Source organism: Marmota flaviventris, chromosome 17, assembly GCF_047511675.1.
Source record: "Marmota flaviventris isolate mMarFla1 chromosome 17, mMarFla1.hap1, whole genome shotgun sequence".
Taxonomy (NCBI): domain Eukaryota; kingdom Metazoa; phylum Chordata; class Mammalia; order Rodentia; family Sciuridae; genus Marmota; species Marmota flaviventris.
In genome coordinates, this window is record NC_092514.1 from 40294020 (window position 1) to 40318862 (window position 24843).

Genomic DNA, 24843 nt, shown 5'->3' on the forward strand with positions numbered 1-24843 from the left:
CACCATTTGACCCAGCTATTGCCCTTCTTGGACTATTCCCTGAAGACCTTAAAAGAGCGTACTACAGGGATACTACTACTTCGATGTTCATAGCAGCACAATTCACAATTGCTAGACTGTGGAACCAACCCAGATGCCCTTCAATAGATGAATGGATAAAAAAAATGTGGCATTTATACACCATGGAGTATTACGCAGCACTAAAAAAATGACAAAATCATGGAATTTGCAGGGAAATGGATGGCATTAGAGCAGATTATGCTAAGTGAAGCTAGCCAATCCCTAAAAAACAAATACCAAATGTCTTCTTTGATATAATGAGAGCAACTAAGAACAGAGCAGGGAGGAAGAGCAGGAAGAAAAGATTAACATTGAACAGATACATGAGGTGGGAGGGAAAGGGAGAGAAAAGGGAAATTGCATGGTAATGGAGGGAGACCCTCATTGTTATACAAAATTACATATAAGAGGTTGTGAGGGGAATGGGAAAATAAACAAGGAGAGAAATGAATTACAGTGGATGGGGTAGAGAGAGAAGATGGGAGGGGAGGGAGGGGGGATAGTAGAGGATAGGAAAGGTAGCAGAATACAACAGTTACTAATAGGGCATTATGTAAAAATGTGGATGTGTAACCGACGTGATTCTACAATCTGTATTTGGGGTAAAATTGGGAGTTCAAAACCCACTTGAATCAAATGTATGCAATATGATATGTCAAGAGCTTTGTAATGTTTTGAACAACCAATAAAAAAATAAATTAAAAAAAAAGAAGACATATTGTCATGGTTAACATCTTGACTTCCTAATATTTCCTGGTTAAAAGAATTAATGATATGTGTGATTTTGATACTTGGCATGTCTATACTTGTTTGTGTCATTGGTCGTTGTATGATTACTTGTCTCTTATCTCGTACCCGTAAGATGAATCACTGTGCATACCAACCTAAGACAGAGGCTTTCATTTTCCATCAATGGAAGTCCTCCATGATGGGTAAGAATGTTGCAGTATGGTTCACAACCTAAGACAGGCGCAATCGCCGTCATTGTTATTTAAGGGGGAACTGTGTGCTCACGCATACAAACAGTTAAGTTTTGCTGTGCTTAACAAAATAAGGAGTTCTGTGAGAAAGTATGAACTCTTTGAACTGTGTCCTTGTTGCTGTCTTAAGAAGATAAAAGAATGTTCTGCCAAGTGTAATATGTGTGTGTGTGTGTGTGTGTGTGTGTGTGTTTGCTGGGAATAACTAACCACAAGTTAATTGATAAGAAATACGGAGCACTGTGACCATAAACAAAGTTTTCCTGAGAATGTTTATTCATGCTTGTAAGGATTAAGCTGCCGAAAGGAGGTTTTTTCTTTTCCCTTGTTTTAATTAACAATGCTGTATAAAAGAAGGAGAGAAAAAAGTAAAGACGGTGCTCATTTTCTACTGGATGTGTGTGTGTGCATGAGTCTTCTTAAGCATCTCTGCTGTAACAGGAATTACAGATTGTCATCGGGTTCTGACAATAGCTAAACTGTGGACCCAACCTAGATGCCCTTCAGTGGATGAATGGATAAAAGTAATGTGGTATATATACACAAGGGAATATTACTCAGGACTAAAAGAGAATAAAATAATGGCATTTGCAGGTAAATGGATGACTTTGGAGAAGATAATGCTAAGTGAAGTAAGCCAATCCCCAAAAAACAAAAGCTGAATATTTTTTCTGATATAAGGAAGCTGACTCATAGTGGGGTAGGGAGGTAGAACATGGGAGGTATAGATGGACTCTAGATAGGGAAGAAGGGTGGGAGGGAAAGGGAGGAGGCAGGGGATTAGCAAGACGGTAGAATATGATGGACATCATTATCCAAAGTACATGTATGAAGAGACGAATTGGGTGTCAACATACTTTATATACATAGATATGAAAATTGTGGTATATATGTATAATAAAAATTGTAATTCAAAAAAAACCAAAGTACATGTATAAAGACATGAATAGGCGAGAACATACTTTATATACTAAGATATGAAAAATTGTGCTCTATATGTGTAATAAGAAATGTAATGCATTCCACTGTTGTGTATTTAAAAAAATAAAATCAATAAAAAAATAAACCCATACCTCCCCGGTGATCAGGGCCATTTTCCATCCAGAGCGTGAGCCCTCTGATGCCTGACTATTCTACTAACTAAAAGGCATAGCTGGTCCATGAAGTCGGCTCCCATACCAGTTATTTGTACTTTCACTTTGGCACTAAAACCATTAGTTTGTTTTTGCTTATGGTACCCATTCAAGAAGGGAATTTTCCTAGACCAGGTACATTAAGAATCATAAAATGTTTGTAGCTTGGAATATTCCAGAACTGCATTTCTTGTGGAGTAACTGCAGTAGCTCTGTTCTTCTCCCCCAAGTCCCTCATGTCACATCTTCCTATTATTTGCCTTTATTCCTCTTAACAGGTGATTCTGATCTTATGAACAAACAAAAGCAAACTCCACACCAGTTTTCTTTTTAAAAATGCATCTTTATTATTTCACAGGCTGGACACAGCTCAGAGCCAAAGGAGCCTCTATGTGTCGGTCAGTACAAAAGGACTCACTCCATATCTCTCAGTTTGGTGGCTTTGATACCATGTCTGACTAGAACAAGCCCATGACAGCCACTCAATTGTCACCAAACAGTGTGAGCAAAGAGGGAGGGCATGAGTGGCAAAGAATTTGTCCTGGGATCTTTTGGAACAGTCACAAAAAGAAATGAAAATAAAAATAAATTATAAAAATTAAATAATATAAATAAATAAAATCGAAGTTCAGAGTGAGGCTGTTCAGCAACAACCAGCCATAGGAGAGGTAGCTATGGAGTCACAGGGATGCTTCCAAGACTCATGCCCCTGTTCCCCACAGGGCCCACGGAGGACACTGGATTCCTTCATCCACTCAGGCATTCAGCTCCAGGTCAGTGACGTATTCCTGGACCTAGTTCTCATTGGGGTCAGCACACACCTGCCGGCCTCTCTTGGTTAGGAAGCTGTGGGGAGAAGCAGAGGATCAAACACTGAGGAATCCTACAGGGGATCTGGGGCCCACGGTGGTCCCTCCATCTCACCCGATGCCCTGGGCAGCTCAGAGAAGGTCTGCCTATGTTACTCCAGAGGGTCTCTCCACCAACTCAAGAGTATCTCAGGGTACCCTGCCACCTCCTTCTTCTTGTCCCTTCTCTCTGAGTTGGGGGTCCCACCTTCTCCACCAAGTCAGGTCACATTTAAGAGCTGAATCCTATATACGGGACAGGCCCCACAAGACTGGGCCTGTCTAGGGTTGCTCTCCTGGCCTGTCTCTGCCTGTGTGGGGCGGTCCTCAAGGGTGGGCAGGAGAAGGACACTTACATGACACCTGGCTGGGAGCACTGGCTGCTGGTCTCAAAATAGTCCTCTATGAATTTGCGTTGACTCTCCCGGGCCACGTAGGAGAAGCAGCAGGCCGTCGGGGAGTCCGCACCCACTTTGGAGAAAGGGACAGAATGAGTCCAGATCATCATCCAGAAGGAAAGGCCACCAGCTGCCACATCCTCAGAGGCTGAGGAAGAGCCCTACGCAGGGTGGGGACTGGAGACCAGGCCTCGGGAAGGCATTTGGGCATTTCTGCCTAGAAACCTCATGTCGCTGTCTTCCTACTGTCTCTGTTCTCCTTGCTTTCTGATTCTTCTTTGTGTGATTCAGAAAACCAAGCAGACTATTCTCCTCTCTTCCTTCAGGGAATTCTGTTTGGTTCAAGATGTCACACCTCAGCAAAAAGAGAGGTCTGGGACATCTATCTTAAGATCCAGTGGGCAGAGCTCCTGGGGAAGCCTGGAGTGAGCTGGGGAATCGACCACATCACTGGGAAGGAAGTAACCAGGTCTGGATTCTGCCTCTTGCAAACTCAGTGGTTTAGGGCTCCATTTTTCCCTGCCCCAATCCTGACTCTCAGGACTGGGGACTAGGAGAGCTAAGATCCCTTGTAAAGGTGAAAAGTCCTTAAGAGAAAGCTCAAGGTGATTTGTAGCCCTTTGAGAAGTTTTCTCTTTTCTCCTGGGTTCTGGAGACCACAAGAAGAGATTGATGTGGTCTCCCCAGGGCCAGAGAGTGGGGACATCCGCCACAATAGGGTGGAATCACATGGTGCGGAGAGGACCTGTTTGCATAGAGCCATGGTGCAGAGGAGGACAGCAAGAGCAGCCGTGGAGACCTGCATGATGTTCAGTGGATGATGGAGTGTGGTCTCAAGTATGAGCAGATCCAAGAAGGGCCTGGGTCCTCCCTGCTGCCTGTGTCCTTCTGGCATGTGAAGCCATCTGCCCTTCTCTTTATAGGCAGCCCTGGAGGATGGGAAATTGGAATCTGGGGGTGCATGGGGAAATTTTTAAGTATAGCAATGTTGTTGTGATGTTACACAATTTGGGGTCCTTGGTGACCACAGGTACTCAGGATATCTAAGAATAGCGTCTCTGAGCTGTAGGTCTCAGCTCTAGACTCATGACTTGCTCTGTTTTTGGGGGGGGGAAATCGTTTCCCTGTGAGAGAGAGGAGACGGGTGTGTTTCTGCTCAAAGCTGCTATCAGCTGGTCCCTTCTCATAAGAACTTATTTATGGATGACCTCTCCAGTGCCATTCCTTTCTACAGAACTGAAACTCAGTGCTTTCTCAGTCTCGTTAACCACGTGGGGTTGACATGTGGATGGCAGCAACATCCCCACCCCCAAATCCTGGACCTGAATTAAGGAATCCCCGGCTAGAGGAATGGAAAGTTTGATGTCACATTTCATTTGTCCATTCATTGAACAGTCATAGAATGACTAGGGGACTCTGTCACAAACTCTAGTTGTGAATTAAGAAGTTCCTTTAGGTGTGGCTGTCAATATGTCAGAAGCCTAAAAGTATTTATGCCCACTAACCAAGAAAAAGCGTTTCTAGGAAAGAGTTCTACAGAAACAAGTCAGATATGGCGGTATCATCAAACAAAAAAGACCCAGCATCATTTGTAATTTTCCTCTAGCAACTACAGTTAACTATTTGATGTCCATCTTTTTGAATATTTACTATATAGATATATATGTATATAAGAATTTTTAGGATTAAAAACAAAACTAACATGTATAGTTCTGTATCATATACGTAGAGTGTATATGCATACAGCAGAGTAAGTGGGCACACCTTTTACACTTACACTTAATTGGATGGACACACTGCATAGACAGAGGTGTGTGCAGAATTCACAGCAGAATATTCCATGGATGGACATCTTAATTCCCCCCCCCCCTTTTTTTAATCCCCTCCTGATGTTTTCCTTTTTTGTTTTTTTAAACTAGCCATACTGTAAAAAAAAAAAAAATCCTTGTGTCTACATATTCCTATTCTTTGGCAGTGTTTCTATAAAATAGATTCCTGAAAATGGAATCAGGTCAAAGAGCAGTTTTTGTTTGTTGGTTTGTTACTTTCTAGTACTGAGGATTCACTCCAAGGCCTCAGTCATGCTATGCAAAAGCTCTACCACAGAGCTGCATCCCCAACCCTAGTATGTGTGGTTTAGTATTTGCTAAGTAGTAGTGTTTAAATAAACTTCAAAGTGTTTGATTACTACGATTCTACACAATTTTTTTTTATACCAGGGATTGAACTCAGGGGCAGTCTGTCACTGAGCCACAATCCCAGCCCTATTTTTTATTTTATTTATAGACAGGGTCTCACTGAGTTGATTAGTGCCTTGCCATTGCTGAGTCTGGCTTTGAACTTGTGATTGTCCTACCTCAGCTTCCTAAGATGCAGGAATTACAGGCGTGTGCCACCATGCCTGGCTTCTAAACAATTTTACATACAAAAATCAGATTATTTGGAACATGAAATAATTGTGGCTCATAAAAATTAATACAGGTTTGATTTTTACACATCATTTGAATGTCCCCTTCTTCTGAAGAAAGGACCCTAGCTCAGTGTGAATTTCTTGTACTTATAACTGCAACCCAAGTAATCCCTCTGTTAAATAAGTTACCTTTCATAGCAAATGTATAAATATAGTTTTCCTCCACATAGAAACTCATTTACACCTCTCCCCCACCAACATTAGCCATTTATTTTGTGGAGTATGGTTTTTAGAGAAATAATGTATGTTATACCTATAACCCCATACAGATATACACCACATTTGGGAAGGAGTGGTGTATCCTGTTACCTAAGTCAGAGTTCTTAGCCACTAACCTGCATGCAGTACTCCTGGTAAACTTGATAAAAACATCAGTTCTCAGTTTCCATCCAGAGCATTCTGGTGGGAGTGGCTTTTGAACTGTTGCTTGTGATTTGAGTATAGGTAGATCACACCTGGGGAAATCACTTGGGCAGTGTTTAATAGCACACAGTATGTAGTTAAATGAAGGTCTAGTTTGGGAACTCAGCTGTGCCATCTACATGCAGTGTGATCTTGGACAACTTTCTGACCCTTCTCAAGCCCAGATTTACTTTTCTGTCAAATGGGATGTTAATAGTACTACTTAAGCTATCTTATTGCATTAGTAGGATTGAATGGATGATATATATAAAAAGCACATAGATTTGAGTAAGACTCAAAAACATTAGCAATTTCGTATTAACAAAGCTTTATTTATCATAAGCAATCATTACAGAATACTCTGCCTAATGGTATCTGAAGGATATGGAAAAGACAACCCTCAAAACAGGGTGGCCGGACAGGAGCGAGGGAGGAGGAAGCCATCACATTGATGTCATTGATCCTTTCCCAATACATCCTTTCCCAGTGACCAGACAATCCCTGGGAAGGAGATCTCCCCCAAGCCTAAAATGAGAATCTCTGGGAAGAATCCAAAATATTGATCCTTCCCCAAATAAATCTTTTCCCAGTGACAGTACAATAGATCCTGGAGGGAAAGAGACAAGTGCTGAATGCTGAACTCTGGACCCTCCATCCTTCCCAGTAAATACAAATTTCAAATTCACACACCTGTTTAATGAATGTCCAAACTGATATGTTCTGATAAAGTTTTCAATGGTTAACTCATCTCACAGTGTGTAACCTATATAAACCCGTACCTCCCCCATGATCAGGGCCATTTTCCATCCAGGGAGTGAGCCCTCTGATGCCTGACTCTTCTACTAAATAAAAGGTATATGTGGTCCATGAAGTTGGCTCCCATACAGGTTATTTGTACTTTCACTTTGGTGCTAAAACCATTTGGTTGATTTTGCTTATGGTATCCATTCAAGAAGGGAATTTTCCTAGAGCAGTACATTAAGAATCATAAAATGTTTGTAGCTTGGAATATTCCAGAACTGCACCTCCGGTGTAGAGTGGAGTAACTATAGTAGCTCTGTTCTTCTCCCTCAAGTCCCTCCATGTCACACCTTCCTATTATATGCCCTTATTCCTCTTAACCAGTGATTCTGATTTTTCTGGACAAACAAAAGCAAACTCTATGCCAGTTTTCTTTTAAAAGTGCATCTTTATTATTTCACAGGCTGGACACAGCTCAGAGCCAAAGGAGCCACTATGTGTCGGTCAGTGCAAAAGGACCCACTCCATATCTGTCAGTTTGGTGGCTTTGATACCATGTCTGCCTAGAACAAGTCCATGACAGCCACTCTGCTCTCACCAGTGTGAACAAAGTGGGAGGGGATGAGTGACAAAGAATTTGTCCTTGGATATTTTGGAACAGTCACAAAATGAAATGAAAATAAAAATAAATTATAAAAATTAAATAATATAAATAAATAAAAATATAAGTTCAGAGTGAGGCTGTTCAGGAACAACCAGCCATAGGAGAGGTAGCTATGGAGTCACAGGGATGTTTCCAAGACTCAGGCCCCTGCTCCCCACAGGGCCCACGGAGGTCACTGGGTTCCTTGCTGCCTCCAGGCCACTCAGGGATTCAGCTCCAGGTCAGTGACGTATTCCTGGACCCAGTTCTCATTGGGGTCAGCACACACCTGCCGGCCTCTCTTGGTTAGGAAGCTGTGGGGAGAAGCAGAGGATCAAACACTGAGGAATCCTACAGGGATCTGGGGTCCACGGTGGTCCCTCCATCCCACCCCCTGCCCTGGGCAGCTCAGAGAAGATCTGCTTATGTTACTCCAGAGAGTCTCTCTCACCAACTCAGGAGTGTCCCAGGGTACCCTGCCACCTCAATCTTCTGTCCGTCCTCTCTGAGTTTGGGGTCCCACCTTCTCGACCAAGTCAGGTCACATTTAAGAGCTGAATCCTATATACGTGGCCTGTCTAGGGTTCTCTCCTGGCCTGTCTCTGCACGTATTTGGCTGTCCTCAGGGTGGGCAGGGAAAGTGGCACTTACATGACACCTGGCTGGGAGCACTGGCTGCTGGTCTCAAAATAGTCCGCTATGAATTTGCGTTGAATCTGCCGGGCCACGTAGGAGAAGCAGCAGGCCGTCGGGGTGTCTGCACCCACTGTGGAGAAAGGGACAGAATGAGTCCAGGTCATCATCCTAAAGGAAAGGACACAAGCTGCCACATCCTCAGTGGCTGAGGAAGAGCCCTGCGCAGGGTGGGGAGTGGAGACCAGGCCTCAGGAAGGCATTTGGGCATTTCTGCCTAGAAACCTCATGTCTCTGTCTTCCTACTGCCTCTGTTCTCCTTGATTTCTGACTCTTCTTTGTCTGTGTGACTCAGAAAACCAAGCAGACTGTTCTCCTCTCTTCCTTCAGGGAATTCTGTTTGGTTCAAGATGTCACATCCCAGCACAAGAGAGTTCTGGGACATCTAACTTAGGATCCAGTGGGCAGAGCTCCTGGGAGCCCCGGATTGAGCTGGGGAATCAACCACATCACTGGGAAGGAAGTACCCAGGTCTGGATTCTGCCTCTTGCAAACTCAGTGGTTTAGGGCTCCATTCTCTGCCCCCCCCAATCTATAGAAAGAAGGAACCCCTGCCCCAACCCTGACTCTCAGGACTGGGGACTAGGAGAGCTAAGATCCTTTGTAAAGGTGAAAAGTCCTTAAGAGAAAGCTCAAGGTGCTTTGTAGCCCTTTAAGAAATTTTCTCTTTTCTCCTGGGTTCTGGAGACCACAAGAAGAGATTGATGTGGTCTCCCCAGGGCGAGAGAGTGGGGACACCCGCCACAATAGGGTGGACTCACATGGTGCAGAGAAGACCTGGTCGCAGAGAGCCATGGTGCAGAGGAGGACAGCAAGAGCAGCCGTGGAGACCTGCATGATGTTCAGTGGATGATGGAGTGTGGTCTCAAGTATGAGCAGATCCAAGAAGGGCCTGGGTCCTCCCTGCTTCCTTTGTCCTTCTGGCATCTGAAGCCACCTGTCCTTCTCTTTATAGGCAGCCCTGGCGGGTGGGGAAGTGGAATCTGGGGGTGCATGGGGAAATTTTTAACTATAGCAATATTGTCATGCTGTTACACAACTTGGGGTCATTGGTGACTACAGGAACTCAGGATATCTAAGAATAGCAGCTCTGAGCTGTAGGTCTCAGCTCTGGACTCATGACTTGCTCTGTTTTTTGGGGGGGAAATGGTTTCCCTGTGAGAGACAGGAGATGGGTGTGTTTCTGCTCACAGTTGCTATTAGCTGGTCCCTTCTCATAAGAACTTATTTATGGATGACCTCTCCAGTGCCGTTCATTTCTACAGAACTGAAACTCAGTGCTTTCTCAGTCTCTGTAACCACGTGGGGTTGACATGTGGATGGCAGCAACACCCCACCCCCCAAATCCTGGACCTGAATTAAGGAATTCCCGGATAGAGGAATGGAAAGTATGATGTCACGTTTCATTTGTCCATTTATTGAACAGTCATAGAATGACTAGGGGACTCTGTCACAAACTCTAGTTGTGAATTAAGAAGTTCCTTTAGGTGTGGGTGTCAATATGTCAGAAGCCTAAAAATATTTATGCCCACTAACCAAAAAAAAGTGTTTCTAGGAAAGAGTTCTACCGAAACAAGCCAGATATGGAGGTATCTTCAAACAAAAAAGACCCAGCATCATTTGTAATTTTCGTCTAGCAACTACAGTTAACTATTTGATGTCCATATTTTTGAATATTTACGTAATAAATATATATGTATATAAGAATTTTTAGGATTAAAAACAAAAATAACATGCAGAGTTCTGTATCATATACGTAGAGTGTATATGCATACAGTAGATGTAAGTGGGTACACCTTTTACACTTAATAGGATGGACACACTGCATAGACAGAGGTGTGTGCAGAATTCGCAGCAGAATATTCCATGGATGGACATCTTAATTCCCCCACTTTTTTTTTATCCCCTACTGATGTGTGTTTTCTTTTTAAACTAGCCATACTGTAAAAAAAAACAAATCCTTGTGTCTACATATTCCTATTCTTTGGCAGTGTTTCTATAAAATAGATTCCTGATAAAGGAATCAGGTCAAAGGGCAGTTCTTGTTTTTTTTTTTGTTTGTTTGTTGGTTTGTTTCTTTGTAGTAATGGGAATTGACTCCAAGGCCTCAGTCATGCTAGGCAAGAGCTCTAGCACAGAGCTGCATCCCCAACCCTAGTATGTGTGGTTTAGTATTTGCTAAGTATAGTGTTTAAATAAACCTCAAAATGTTTGATTACTACGATTCTACATAATTTTTTTTTATACCAGGGATTGAGTTCAGTGGCACTGTGTCACTGAGCCATATCCCCAGCCCTATTTTGTATTTTATTTAGAGACAGTGTCTCACTAAATTCCTTAGTGCTTCGCCATCGCTGAGTCTGGCTTTGAACTTGTGATCCTCCTGCCTCAGCTTCCTAAGAAGCTGGAATTACAGGCGTGTGCCACCATGCCTGGCTTCTAAACAGTTTTGGATACATAAATCAGATTATTTGAAGATGAAATAATTGTGGCTCATAAAAATTAATACAGGTTTGATTTCTACACATCTTTTGAATGTCCCCTTCTTCTGAAGAAAGGACACTACCTCAGTGTATATTTCTTGTACTTATAACTGCAACCCAAGTAATCCACCTGTTAAATAACTTACCTTTCATAGCAAACCTATAAACAGAGTTCTGCTCCACATAGAGCCTCATTTCCACCTCTCCCCCACCAACATTAGCCATTTATTTTGTGGAGTATGGTTTTTAGAGAAATAATGTATGGTATACCTATAATCCCATACAGATATATACCACATTTGGGAAGGAGTGGTAAATCCTGTTACCTAAGTCAGTGTTCTTAGCCACTAACCTGCAAGCAGCACTCCTGGTAAAGTTGATGAAAACATCAGTTTTCAGGTTCCATCCAGAGCATTCTGGTGGGAGTGGCTTTTGAACTTTTGCATGTGATTTGAATATAGGTAGATCACATCTGGGGATATCACTTGGGCAGTGTTTAATAGCACATAGTATGTAGTTAAATGAAGGTCTAGTTTGGGAACTCAGCTGTGCCATCTATATGCAGTGTGATCTTGGACAGGTTGCTTACCCTTCTCGAGCCCAGATTTACTTTGCTGTCAAATGGGATGTTAATAGTACTATATAAACTATATGATTGCATTAGTAGGATTGAATGGATGATATACATAAAAATACATAGATTTTAATAAGCCTTAAAAACATTAGCAATTTCTTATTAACAAAGCTTTATCATAAGTAAACTCTACAGAATACTCTGTCTAATGATATCTGAAGGATATGGAAATGACAACCCTCAAAACAGTGTGGCCTGACAGGAGGGAGGGAGGAGGAAGCCATCACATTGATGACATTGATCCTTTCCCAATACATCCTTTCCCAGTTAAAAGACAATCCCTGGGAATGAGATCTCCCCCAAGCCTAAAATGACAGTCTCTGGGAAGAATCCAAAACATTGATCCTTACCCAAATAGATCTTTTCCCAGTGACAGTTCAATAGATCCTGGAGGGTAACAGATAAGTGCTGAACTCTGGACCCTCCATCCTTGCCTTAGTTAATACAAATTTCACATTCTCACAACCTGTTTCCTGAATGTCCAAACTGATATGTTCTGATCACATCTTCAATGGTTAACTCATCTCCCAGTGTGTAACCTATATAAACCAGTACCTCCCCCGTGATCAGGCCATTTTCCATCCAGAGAGTGAGTCCTCTGATGCCTGACTCTTCTACTAACTAAAAGGCATAGCTGGTCCATGAAGTCTGCTCCCATACAGCACTTTGGTGCTAAAAATCATTTCGGTTGATTTTGCTTATGGTAACCATTCAAGAAGGGAATTTTCCTAGAGCAGATACATTAGGAATCATAAAATGTTTGTAGCTTGGAATATTCCAGAACTGTACCTCCGGTGTAGAGTGGAGTACCTGCAGTAGCCCTGTTCTTCTCTCCCAAGTCCCTCCATGTGACACCTTCCTATTATTTGCCCTTATTCCTCTTAACCAGTGATTCTAATTTTCTGGACAAACAAAAGCAAACTCCATGTCAGTCTTCTTTTTAATATTTATTTTTTAGTTTTCGGCGGACACAACATCTTTTGTTTTGTATGTGGTGCTGAGGATCGAACCCAGGCCTCACGCATGCCAGGCAAGCGCGCTACCGCTTGAGCCACATTCCCAGCCCCCAGTCTTCTTTTTAAAAGTGCATCTTTATTATTTCACCAGGCTGGACACATCTCAGAGCCCAAGGAGCCACTATGTGTCGGTCAGTGCAAAAGGACCCACTCCATATCTGTCAGTTTGGTGGCTTTGATACCATGTCTGCCTAGAACAAGCCCATGACAGCCACTCGGCTGTCACCAGTGTGAACAAAGTGGGAAGGGATGAGTGACAAAGAATTTGTCCTTGGATATTTTGGAACAGTCACAAAATGAAATGAAAATAAAAATAAATTATAAAAATTAAATAATATAAATAAATAAAAATATAAGTCCAGAGTGAGGCTGTTCAGCAACAACCAGCCATAGGAGAGGTAGCTATGGAGTCACAGGGATGCTTCCAAGACTCAGGAACCTGTTCCCCACAGGGCCCACGGAGGTCACGGGGTTCCTTGCTGCCTCCAGGCCACTCAGGGATTCAGCTCCAGGTCAGTGATGTATTCCTGGACCCAGTTCTCATTGGGGTCAGCACACACCTGCCGGCCTCTCTTGGTTAGGAAGCTGTGGGGAGAAGCAGAGGATCAAACACTGAGGAATCCTACAGGGGATCTGGGGCCCACGGTGGTCCCTCCATTCCACCCCCTGCCCTGGGCGGATCAGAGAAGCTCTGCCGATGTTACTCCAGAGAGTCTCTCTCACCAACTCAAGAGTGTCTCAGGGTACCCTGCCACCTCGATCTTCTGTCCCTCCTCTCTGAGTTTGGGGTCCCACCTTCTCGACCAAGTCAGGTCACATTTAAGAGCTGAATCCTATATACGTGGCCTGTCTAGGGTTGCTCTCCTGGCCTGTCTCTGCCCGTGTGGGGCTGTCCTCAGGGTGGGCAGGGGAAGTGGCACTTACATGACACCTGGCTGGGAGCACTGGCTGCTGGTCTCAAAATAGTCCGCTATGAATTTGCGTTGAATCTGCCGGGCCACGTAGGAGAAGCAGCAGGCCGTCGGGGAGTCTGCACCCACTGTGGAGAAAGGGACAGAATGAGTCCAGGTCATCATCCAGAAGGAAAGGCCACCAGCTGCCACATCCTCAGAGGCTGAGGAAGAGCCCTGCGCAGGGTGGGGAGTGGAGACCGGCCTCGGGAAGGCATTTGGGCATTTCTGCTTAGAAACCTCATGTCGCTGTCTTCCTACTGTCTCTGTTCTCCTTGCTTCCTGACTCTTCTTTGTCTGTGTGACTCAGAAAACCAAGCAGCCTATTCTCTCTTCCTTTAGGGAATTCTGTTTGGTTCAAGATGTGACACCCCAGCAAAAAGAGAGGTCTGGGACATCTATCTTTAGATCCAGGTGGCAGAGCTCGTGGGGAAGCCTGGAGTGAGCTGGGGAATCGAACACATCACTGGGAAGGAAGTACCCAGGTCTGGATTCTGCCTCTTGCAAACTCAGTGGTTTAGGGCTCCACTTTTCCCTGCCCCAACCCTGAATCTCAGGACTGCGGACTAGGAGAGCTAAGATCCCTTGTAAAGGTGAAAAGTCCTTAAGAGAAAGCTCAAGGTGATTTGTAGCCCTTTGAGAAGTTTTCTCTTTTCTCCTGGGTTCTGGAGACCACAAGAAGAGATTGATGTGGTCTCCCCTGGGCCAGAGAGTGGGGACACCCGCCACAATAGGGTGGACTCACATGGTGCAGAGAAGACCTGGTCGCAGAGAGCCATGGTGCAGAGGAGGACAGCAAGAGCAGCCGTGGAGACCTGAATGATGTTCAGTGGATGATGGAGTGTGGTCTCAAGTATGAGCAGATCCAAGAAGGGCCTGGGTCCTCCCTGCTGCCTGTGTCCTTCTGGCATCTGAAGCCATCTGTCCTTCTCTTTATAGGAAGCCCTGGAGGGTGGGGAAGTGGAATCTGGGGGTGCAGGGGGAAAATTTTAAACATAGCAATATTGTCATGATGTTACACAACTTGGGGTCCTTGGTGACCACAGGAACTCAGGATATCCAAGAATAGCCTCTCTGAGCTGTAGGTCTCAGCTCTAGACTCATGACTTGCTCTGTTTTTTGGGGGGGAAATGGTTTCCCTGTGAGAGACAGGAGACGGGTGTGTTTCTGCTCAAAGCTGCTATTACCTGGTCCCTTCTCATAAGAACTTATTTATGGATGACCTCTCCTGTGCCGTTCCTTTCTACAGAACTGAAACTCAGTGCTTTCTCAGTCTCTGTAACCACGTGGGGTTGACATGTGAATGGCAACAACACCCCACCCCCCAAATCCTGGACCTGATTTAAGGAATTCCGGGCTAGAGGAATGGAAAATATGATGTCACGTTTCATTTGTCCATTTATCGAACAGTCATAGAATGACTAGAGGACTCTGTCACAAACTCTAGTTGTGAATTAAGAAGTTCCTTTAGGTGTGGGTGTCAATATGTCAGAAGCCTAAAAATATTTATGCCCACTATCCAAAAAAAAAGTGTTTCTAGGAAAGAGTTCTACCGAAACAAGCCAGATATGGAGGTATCTTCAAACAAAAAAGACCCAGCATCATTTGTAATTTTCATCTAGCAACTACAGTTAACTATTTGATGTCCATATTTTTGAATATTTACCTAATAAATATATATGTATATAAGAATTTTTAGGATTAAAAACAAAAATAACATGCATAGTTCTGTATCATATACGTAGAGTGTATATGCATACAGTAGATGTAAGTGGGTACACCTTTTACACTTAATAGGATGGACACACTGCATAGACAGAGGTGTGTGCAGAATTCGCAGCAGAATATTCCATGGATGGACATCTTAATTCCCCCCCTTTTTTTATCCCCTACTGATGTGTTTTTTTTTAAACTAGACATAGTGTAAAAAAATAAAATCCTTGTGCCTACATATTCCTATTCTTTGGCAGTGTTTCTATAAAATAGATTCCTGATAATGGAATCAGGTCAAAGAGCAGTTTTTGTTTGTTGGTTTGTTTCTTTGTAGTAATGGGAATTGACTCCAAGTCCTCTGTCATGCTAGGCAAGAGCTTTAGCACAGAGCTGCATCCCCAACCCTAGTTTGTGTGGTTTAGTATTTGCTAAGTATAGTGTTTAAATAAACCTCAAAATGTTTGATTACTACGATTCTACATAATTTTTTTTTATACCAGGGATTGAGTTCAGTGGCACTGTGTCACTGAGCCATATCCCCAGCCCTATTTTCTATTTTATTTAGAGACAGTGTCTCACTAAATTCCTTAGTGCTTCGTCATTGCTGAGTCTGGCTTTGAACCTGTGATCCTCCTGCCTCAGCTTCCTAAGATGCTGGAATTACAGGTGTGCACCACCATGCCTGTCTTCTAAACAGTTTTGGATACATAAATCAGATTATTTGAAGATGAAATAATTGTGGCTCATAAAAATTGATACAGGTTTGATTTCTACACATCTTTTGAATGTCCCCTTCTTCTGAAGAAAGGACACTACCTCAGTGTATATTTCTTGTACTTATAACTGCAACCCAAGTAATCCACCTGTTAAATAACTTACCTTTCATAGCAAACCTATAAACAGAGTTCTGCTCCACATAGAGCCTCATTTCCACCTCTCCCCCACCAACATTAGCCATTTATTTTGTGGAGTATGGTTTTTAGAGAAATAATGTATGGTATACCTATAATCCCATACAGATATATACCACATTTGGGAAGGAGTGGTAAATCCTATTACCTAAGTCAGTGTTCTTAGCCACTAACCTGCAAGCAGCACTCCTGGTAAAGTTGATGAAAACATCAGTTTTCAGTTTCCATCCAGAGCATTCTGGTGGGAGTGGCTTTTGAACTTTTGCATGTGATTTGAATATAGGTAGATCACACCTGGGGAAATCACTTGGGCAGTGTTTAATAGCACATAGTATGTAGTTAAATGAAGGTCTAGTTTGGGAACTCAGCTGTGCCATCTATATGCAGTGTGATCTTGGACAGGTTGCTTACCCTTCTCGAGCCCAGATTTACTTTGCTGTCAAATGGGATGTTAATAGTACTATATAAACTATATGATTGCATTAGTAGGATTGAATGGATGATATACATAAAAATACATAGATTTTAATAAGCCTTAAAAACATTAGCAATTTCTTATTAACAAAGCTTTATCATAAGTAAACTCTACAGAATACTCTGTCTAATGATATCTGAAGGATATGGAAATGACAACCCTCAAAACAGTGTGGCCTGACAGGAGGGAGGGAGGAGGAAGCCATCACATTGATGACATTGATCCTTTCCCAATACATCCTTTCCCAGTTAAAAGACAATCCCTGGGAATGAGATCTCCCCCAAGCCTAAAATGACAGTCTCTGGGAAGAATCCAAAACATTGATCCTTACCCAAATAGATCTTTTCCCAGTGACAGTACAATAGATCCTGGAGGGAAAGAGATAAGTGCTGAACTCTGGACCCTCCATCCTTGCCTTAGTTAATACAAATTTCACATTCTCACAACCTGTTTCCTGAATGTCCAAACTGATATGTTCTGATAACGTCTTCAATGGTTAACTCATCTCCCGGTGTGTAACCTATATACACCAGTACCCCCCCCCCCCGTGATCAGGCCATTTTCCATCCAGAGAGTGAGTCCTCTGATGCCTGACTCTTCTACTAACTAAAAGGCATAGCTGTTCCATGAAGTCAGCTCCCATACAGGTTATTTGTACTTTCACTTTGGTGATAAAACCATTAGGTTGTTTTTGTTTTGGTACCCATTCATGAAGGGAATTTTCCTAGACCAGGTATATTTAGAATCATAAAATGTTTGTAGCTTGGAATATTCCAGAACTGTACCTCCGGTGTTGAGTGGAATAACTGCAGTAGCCCTGTTCTTCTCCCCCATGTCCCTCCATGTCACATGTTCGTATTATTTGCCCTTATTCCTCTTAACCAGTGAATCTGATTTTCTTGACAAACAAAAGCAAACTCCATACCAGTTTTCTTTTAAAAAGTGCATCTTTATTATTTCACCAGGCTGGACACAGCTCAGAGCCAAATGAGCCACTATGTGTCGTTCAGTGCAAAAGGACCCATTCCATATCTGTCAGTTTGGTGGCTTTGATACCATGTCTGCCTAGAACAAGCCCATGACAGCCACTCGATTGTCACCAAACAGTGTGAGCAAAGCTGGAGGGCATGAGTGGCAAAGAATTTGTCCTGGGATCTTTTGGAACAGTTACAAAATGAAATGAAAATAAAAATAAATTATAATAATTAAATAATATAAATAAATAAAAATATAAGTCCAGAGTGAGGCTGTTCAGCAACAACCAGCCATAGGAGAGGTAGCTATGGAGTCACAGGGATGCTTCCAAGACTCAGGCACCTGTTCCCCACAGGGCCCACGGACATCACTGGGTTCCTTGCTGCCTCCAGGCCACTCATGCATTTAGCTCCAGGTCAGTGATGTATTCCTGGACCCAGTTCTCATTGGGGTCAGCACACACCTGCCGGCCTCTCTTGGTGAGGAAGCTGTGGGGAGAAGCAGAGGATCAAACACTGAGGAATCCTACAGGGGATCTGGGGCCCACGGTGGTCCCTCCATTCCACCCCCTGCCCTGGGCGGCTCAGAGAAGCTCTCCCGATGTTACTCCAGAGAGTCTCTCTCACCAACTCAAGAGTGTCTCAGGGTACCCTGCCACCTCGATCTTCTGTCCCTCCTCTCTGAGTTTGGGGTCCCACCTTCCCGACCAAGTCAGGTCACATTTAAGAGCTGAATCCTCTATACGTGGCCTGTCTAGGGTTGCTCTCCTGGCCTGTCTCTGCCCGTGTGGGGCTGTCCTCAGGGTGGGCAGGGGAAGTGGCACTTACATGACACCTGGCTGGGAGCACTGGCTGCTGGTCTCAAAATAGTCCTCTATGAATTTGCGTTGAATCTGCCGGGCCACGTAGGAGAAGCAGCAGGCCGTCGGGGAGTCTGCACCCACTGTGGAGAAAGGGACAGAATGAGTCCAGGTCATCATCCAGAAGGAAAGGCCACCAGCTGCCACATCCTCAGAGGCTGAGGAAGAGCCCTGCGCAGGGTGGGGAGTGGAGACCGGCCTCGGGAAGGCATTTGGGCATTTCTGCTTAGAAACCTCATGTCGCTGTCTTCCTACTGTCTCTGTTCTCCTTGCTTCCTGACTCTTCTTTGTCTGTGTGACTCAGAAAACCAAGCAGCCTATTCTCTCTTCCTTTAGGGAATTCTGTTTGGTTCAAGATGTGACACCCCAGCAAAAAGAGAGGTCTGGGACATCTATCTTTAGATCCAGGTGGCAGAGCTCGTGGGGAAGCCTGGAGTGAGCTGGGGAATCGAACACATCACTGGGAAGGAAGTACCCAGGTCTGGATTCTGCCTCTTGCAAACTCAGTGGTTTAGGGCTCCATTTTTCCCTGCCCCAATCCTGACTCTCAGGACTGGGGACTAGGAGAGCTAAGATCCCTTGTAAAGGTGAAAAGTCATTAAGAGAAAGATCAAGGTGCTTTGTAGCCCTTTAAGAAGTTTTCTCTTTTCTCCTGGGTTTTGGAGACCACAAGAAGAGATTTATGTGGTCTCCCCAGGGCCAGAGAGTGGGGACACCCACCACAATAGGGTGGACTCACATGGTGCAGAGAGGACCTGGTCGCAGAGAGCCATGGTGCAGAGGAGAACAGCAAGAGCAGCTGTGGAGACCTGCATGATGTTCAGTGGATGATGGAGTGTGGTCTCAAGTATGAGCAGATCCAAGAAGGGCCTGGGTCCTCCCTGCTGCCTGTGTCCTTCTGGCATCTGAAGCCATCTGCCCTTCTCTTTACAGGAAGCCCTGGTGGGTGGGAATTGGAATCTGGGGTTGCAGGTGGAAAATTTTAAGCATAGCAATATTGTCATGATGTTAGACAACTTGGGGTCCTTGGTGACAACAGGAACTCAGGATATCTAAGAATAGCATCTCTGAGCTCTAGGTCTCAGCTCTAAACTCATGACTTGCTCTGTTTTTTTGGGGGGGAAATGGTTTCCCTGTGAGAGACAGGAGACAGGTGTGTTTCTGCTCAAAGCTGTTATTAGCTGGTCCCTTCTCATAAGAACTTATTTATGGATGACCTCTCCAGTGCTGTTCCTTTCTACAGAACTGAAACTCAGTGCTTTCTCAGTCTCTGTAACCACATGGGGTTAACATGTGGATGGCAGGAACACCATACCCCCCCAAATCCTGGTACTGAATTAAGAAATCGCCGGCTAGTGGAATGGAAAGTATGATGTCACGTTTCATTTGTCCATTTATTGAACAGTCATAGAATGACTAGGGGACTCTGTCACAAACTCTAGTTGTGAATTAAGAAGTTCCTTTAGGTGTGGGTGTCAATATGTCAGAAGCCTAAAAATATTTATACCCACTAACCAAGAAAAAGTGTTTCTAGGAAAGAGTTCTAGAAAAACAAGCCAGTATGGAGGTATCATCAAACAAAAAGACCAGCATCATTTGTAATTTTCCTCTAGCAACTACAGTTAACTATTTGATATCCATCTTTTTAAATATTTACCTATATAAGTATACATGTATATAAGAATTCTTAGGATTAAAAACAAAAATAACATGTATACTTCTGTATCATATACATAGAGTATATATGCATACAGTAGATGTAAGTGAGTACACCTTTTACACTTAATAGGATGGACACACTGCATAGACTGAGGTGCGTGCAGATTTCGCAGCAGAATATTCCATGGATGGACATCTTAATTCCCTTTTTTGAAATCCCCTACTGATGTGGTTTTTTTTTTTTTAACTAGCCATACTCTTAAAAAAAATAATCCTTGTGTCTACATATTCCTATTCTTTGGCAGTGTTTCTATAAAATAGATTCCTGAAAATGGAATCAGGTCAAACAGCAGTTTTGTTTGTTTGTTTGTTTGTTTGTTGGTTTGTTTCTTTGTAGTAGTGGGGATTGACTCCAAGGCCTCAGTCATGCTAGGCAAGAGCTCTACCACAGAGCTGCATCCCCAACCCTAGTATGTGTGGTTTAGTATTTGCTAAGTAGTAGTGTTTAAATAAACCTCAAAGTGTTTGATTACTACGATTCTACATAATATTTTTTTATACCAGGGATTGAGTTCAGGGGCACTGTGTCACTGAGCCATATCCCCTGGGTCTCACTGAATTCCTTAGTGCCTCGCCATTGCTGAATCTGGCTTTGAACTTGTGATCCTCCTGCCTCAGCTTCCTAAGGTGGTGGAATTACAGGCGTGCACCACCATGCCCGGCTTCTAAACAATTTGCATACAAAAATCAGATTATTTGAAAGATGAAATAATTGTGGCTCATAAAAATTAATACAGGTTTGATTTCTACATATCTTTTGAATGTCCCCTTCTTCTGAAGAAAGGACACTAGCTCAATGTATATTTCTTGTACTTATAACTGCAATCCAAGTAATACCCCTGTTAAATAACTTACCTTTCATAGCAAACCTACTAACAGAGTTCTGCTCCACATAGAGCCTAATTTCCACACCCACTCCGCACCAACATTAGCCATTTATGTTGTGGAGTATGGTTTTTATAGAAACAATATATGATACACCTATTACCCTATGCAGATATACACCACATTTGGAAGGAGTTCTGAATCCTGTTACCTAAGTCAGTGTTCTTAGCCACTAACCTGCATGCAGCACTCCTGGTAAACTTGATAAAAACATCAGTTCTCAGTTTCCATCCAGAGCATTCTGGTGGGAGTGGCTTTTGAACTGTTGCTTGTGATTTGAGTATAGGTAGATCACACCTGGGGAAATCACTTGGGCAGTGTTTAATAGCACATAGTATGTAGTTAAATGAAGGTGTAGTTTGGGAACTCAGTTGTGCCATCTACATGCAGTGTGATCTTGGACAAGTTGCTTACCCTTCTCAAGCCCAGATTTACTTTTCTGTCAAATGGGATGTTAATAGTATTACGTAAGCTATATTATTGCATTAATAGGATTGAATGAATGATGTATACATAAAGCACATAGATTTGAGTAAGCCTCAAAAACGTTAGCAATTTCTTATTAACACAGCTTTATTTATCATAAGTAATCTCTACAGAGTACTCTGCCTAATCGTATCGGAAGTATATGGAAATGACAACCCTCAAAAAGGGTGGCCTGACAGGAGGGAGGAGGAAGCCATCATATTGACGTCATTGATCCTTTCCCAATACATCCTTTCCCAGTGACAAGACAATCCCTGGGAAGGAGATCTCCCCCAAGCTTAAAATTACAGAATCTGGGAAGAATCGAAAACATTGATCTTTCCCAAACAGATCTTTTCCCTGTGACAATACAATAGATCCTGGAGGGAAAGAGATAAGTGCTGAATGCTGAACTCTGGACCCTCCATCCTTGCACAGTAAATACAAATTTCAAATTCTCATAACCTGTTTCCTGAATGTCCAAACTGATATGTTCTGATAAATCTTCAATGGTTAAGTTATCTCCCAGTGTGTAAACCCATACCATACCATACAGAAGAATCATATGATATTCTCAGTAGACGCAACAAGAGTTTGACAAAAACAGCACCTCTTTATGTTCAAAACACTAGAAAAACCAGGGATAACAGGAACATATCTCAACGTAGTAAAGGCGATCTACCTACGCTAAGCTTCACGCTAACATCATTGTAAATGGAGAATAATTGAAGGCATTCCCTCTGAAAACTGGAACAAGACAGGGATGCCCTCTTTTACCACTTCTATTCAACCTAGGTCTTGAAACACTGCCCAGAACAATTAGACAGACGAAAGAAATCAACGGGTTATGTATAGGGAAAAAAAAAGAACTTAAATTAGCCCTATTTGCTGACAATATGATTCTATACTAGAAGACCCAAAAAACTCCACCAGAAAACTTCTAGAACTAGTAAATGAATTCAGCAAAGTAGCAGGATATAAAATCAACACCCATAAATCAAAGGCATTTCTGTATATCAGTGGCAAAGCCTCTGAGAAGGAAATGAAGAAAACTACCCCATTCTCAATAACCTCAAAAAAGAAATACGATACTTGGGTATCAACTTAATCAAAGAAGTGAAAGGTGTATACAATGAAAACTGTAGAACCCTAAAGAGAGAAATCAAAGAAGACCTTAGAAGATGGAAAGATCTACCTTGCTCTTGGAAAGGCAGAATTAATATTATCAAAATGACCATACTTCTAAAAGCACTATACAGATTTAATGCAACTCTGATCAAAATCCCAATGGCATTCCTCATAGAAATAGAAAAAGCAATCATGAAATTCATCTGGAAAAGTAAGAGACCCAGAATAGCCAAAGCAATCCTCAGCAGGAAGAGTGAAGCAGGTGGCATCGCTATACCGGAACTTAAACTGTACTACAGAGCAATAGTAACAAAAAGAGCATGGTACCGGCATCAAAACAGACTGGTAGACCAGTGGTACATAATAGAGGACAAAGAAACTAACGCACAAAATCACAATTATCTTATATTAGACAAAGGTGCCAAAAACATGCACTGGAGAATAGATAGCATCTTCAACAAATGGTGCTGGGAAAACTGGAAATCCATACGCAAGAAAATGAAACTAAACCCCTATTTCTCACCATGCAAAAAACTTAACTCAAAATGAATCAAGGACCTAGAAATTAAACCAGAGACTCTGTGTCTAATAGAAGAAAAAGTAGGCCCTAATCTTCATCATGTGGGATTAGCCCCCAACTTCCTTAATAAGACTCCTATAGCACAAGAATTAAAACCAAGAATCAATAAATGGGATGGAATCAAACTAAAAAGTTTCTTCTCAGCAAAATAAACAATCTGTGAGGTGAACAGGGAGCGTACTTCTTGGGATCAAATCTTTACCCCTCACACATCAGAGAGATCATTAATCTCTAAGGTATATAAAGAACTCAAAAAGCTAAGCACTGAAAAAACAAATAACCCAATCAACAAATGGGCCAAGGACCTGAACAGACACTTCTCAGAAGAGGATATACAATGAATCAACAAATAAATGAAAAAAATACTCGTCATCTCTAGCAATCAGAGAAATGCAAATCAAAACTACTCTAAGATATCATCTCACTGCAGTCAGAATGGCAGCTATTATGAAGACAAACAACAATAAGTGTTGGCCAGGATGTGGGGAAAAAGGTACACTCATACATCGCTGGTGGGATTGCAAATTGGTGCAGCCAATATGGAAAGATTCCTTGGAAATCTGGGAATGGAACCACCATTTGACCCAGCTATCCCTCTCCTTGAACTATACCCAAAGGACTTAAAAACAGCATACTATAGGGACACAGCCACATCAATGTTTAGAGCAGCCCAATTCACAATAGCTAAATTGTGAAGCCAACCTAGATGCCCTTCAGTGGATGAATGGATAAAAAAATGTGGTATATATACTCAATGGAATTTTAATCAGCACCAAAAGAGAATAAAATCATGGCATTTGCAGGTAAATGGATGGCATTGGAGAAGATAATGCTAAGTGAAGTAAGCCAATCCCAAAAAGAAAAAATGCCGAATATTTTCTCTGATTTAAGGAGGCTGACCCATAGTGGGGTAGGGAGGGGAAACATGGGAGGAATAGATGAATTCTAGATAGGGAAGAGGTGAGGGAGGGAAAGGGAGGGGGCAGGGTAAGATTAGCAAGGATGGTGGAATGTGAAGGACATCTTTATCCAAAGTACATGTATGAAGACATGAATTGGGTGTCAACATAATTTATAGACAGAGATATGAAAAATTGTGGTATATATGTGTAATAAAAATTGTAATGTAAAAAAAAGCCCAAAGTACATGTATAAAGACAGGAATAGGCGTGAACATACTTTATATACAAAGATATGAAAATTGTGGTCCATATGTGTAATAGGAAATATAATGCATTCCACTCTTGTGTATTTAAAAAATAAAATTAAATAAAAAATAAATAAACCCATACCTCCCCCATGATCAGGGCCATTTTCCATCCAGAGAGTGAGCCCTCTGATGCCTGACTCTTCTACTAACTAAAAGGCATAGCTGCTCCATGAAGTCGGCTCCCATACAGGTTATTTGTACTTTCGCTTTGGTGATAAAACCATTAGGTTGTTTTTGCTTATGGTACCCATTCATGAAGGGAATTTTCCTAGACCAGGTATATTTAGAATCATAAAATGTTTGTAGCTTGGAATATTCCAGAACTGTACCTCCGGTGTAGAGTGGAATAACTGCAGTAGCCCTGTTCTTCTCCCCCAAGTCCCTCCATGTCACATCTTCCTATTATTTGCCCTTATTCCTCTTAACCAGTGAATCTGATTTTCTTGACAAACAAAAGCAAACTCCATACCAG

The 24843-nt window shown here is 42.6% G+C and overlaps 2 protein-coding genes across 2 annotated transcripts; both read right to left on the reverse strand.

Moving 5' to 3' along the window:
* Window positions 1-7454: 7454 nt before the first annotated feature.
* LOC139702552 (C-C motif chemokine 3-like 1) lies at window positions 7455-9299 on the reverse strand. Its single transcript, XM_071604053.1, has 3 exons — window positions 9130-9299; window positions 8327-8441; window positions 7455-7989 (listed from the first exon to the last, which is right to left on the reverse strand). Exons 1-3 carry the CDS (start codon window positions 9293-9295, stop codon window positions 7899-7901), a joined length of 372 nt encoding a protein of 123 aa, XP_071460154.1. The 5' UTR covers window positions 9296-9299; the 3' UTR covers window positions 7455-7898.
* A 3653-nt stretch (window positions 9300-12952) lies between these two features.
* LOC139702280 (C-C motif chemokine 3-like) lies at window positions 12953-14362 on the reverse strand. The gene is made up of 3 exons (XM_071602987.1): window positions 14197-14362; window positions 13426-13540; window positions 12953-13086 (listed from the first exon to the last, which is right to left on the reverse strand). The coding sequence occupies exons 1-3, from the start codon at window positions 14360-14362 to the stop codon at window positions 12996-12998; spliced, it is 372 nt and encodes a 123-aa protein (XP_071459088.1). The 3' UTR covers window positions 12953-12995.
* Window positions 14363-24843: the final 10481 nt, after the last annotated feature.

Coding starts and splice junctions, on each gene's coding strand:
- LOC139702552 (XM_071604053.1), bottom strand. CDS start 9,295: ATGCCAGAAGGACAAAGGAAGCAGGGAGGACCCAGGCCCTTCTTGGAT. Junction 8,442..9,129: donor CCAGGTCTTCTCTGCACCAT/GTGAGTCCACCC, acceptor CTTTCTCCACAG/TGGGTGCAGACACCCCGACG. Junction 7,990..8,326: donor TGCTCCCAGCCAGGTGTCAT/GTAAGTGCCACT, acceptor TTCTCCCCACAG/CTTCCTAACCAAGAGAGGCC.
- LOC139702280 (XM_071602987.1), bottom strand. CDS start 14,362: ATGCCAGAAGGACACAGGCAGCAGGGAGGACCCAGGCCCTTCTTGGAT. Junction 13,541..14,196: donor CCAGGTCTTCTCTGCACCAT/GTGAGTCCACCC, acceptor CTTTCTCCACAG/TGGGTGCAGACTCCCCGACG. Junction 13,087..13,425: donor TGCTCCCAGCCAGGTGTCAT/GTAAGTGCCACT, acceptor TTCTCCCCACAG/CTTCCTAACCAAGAGAGGCC.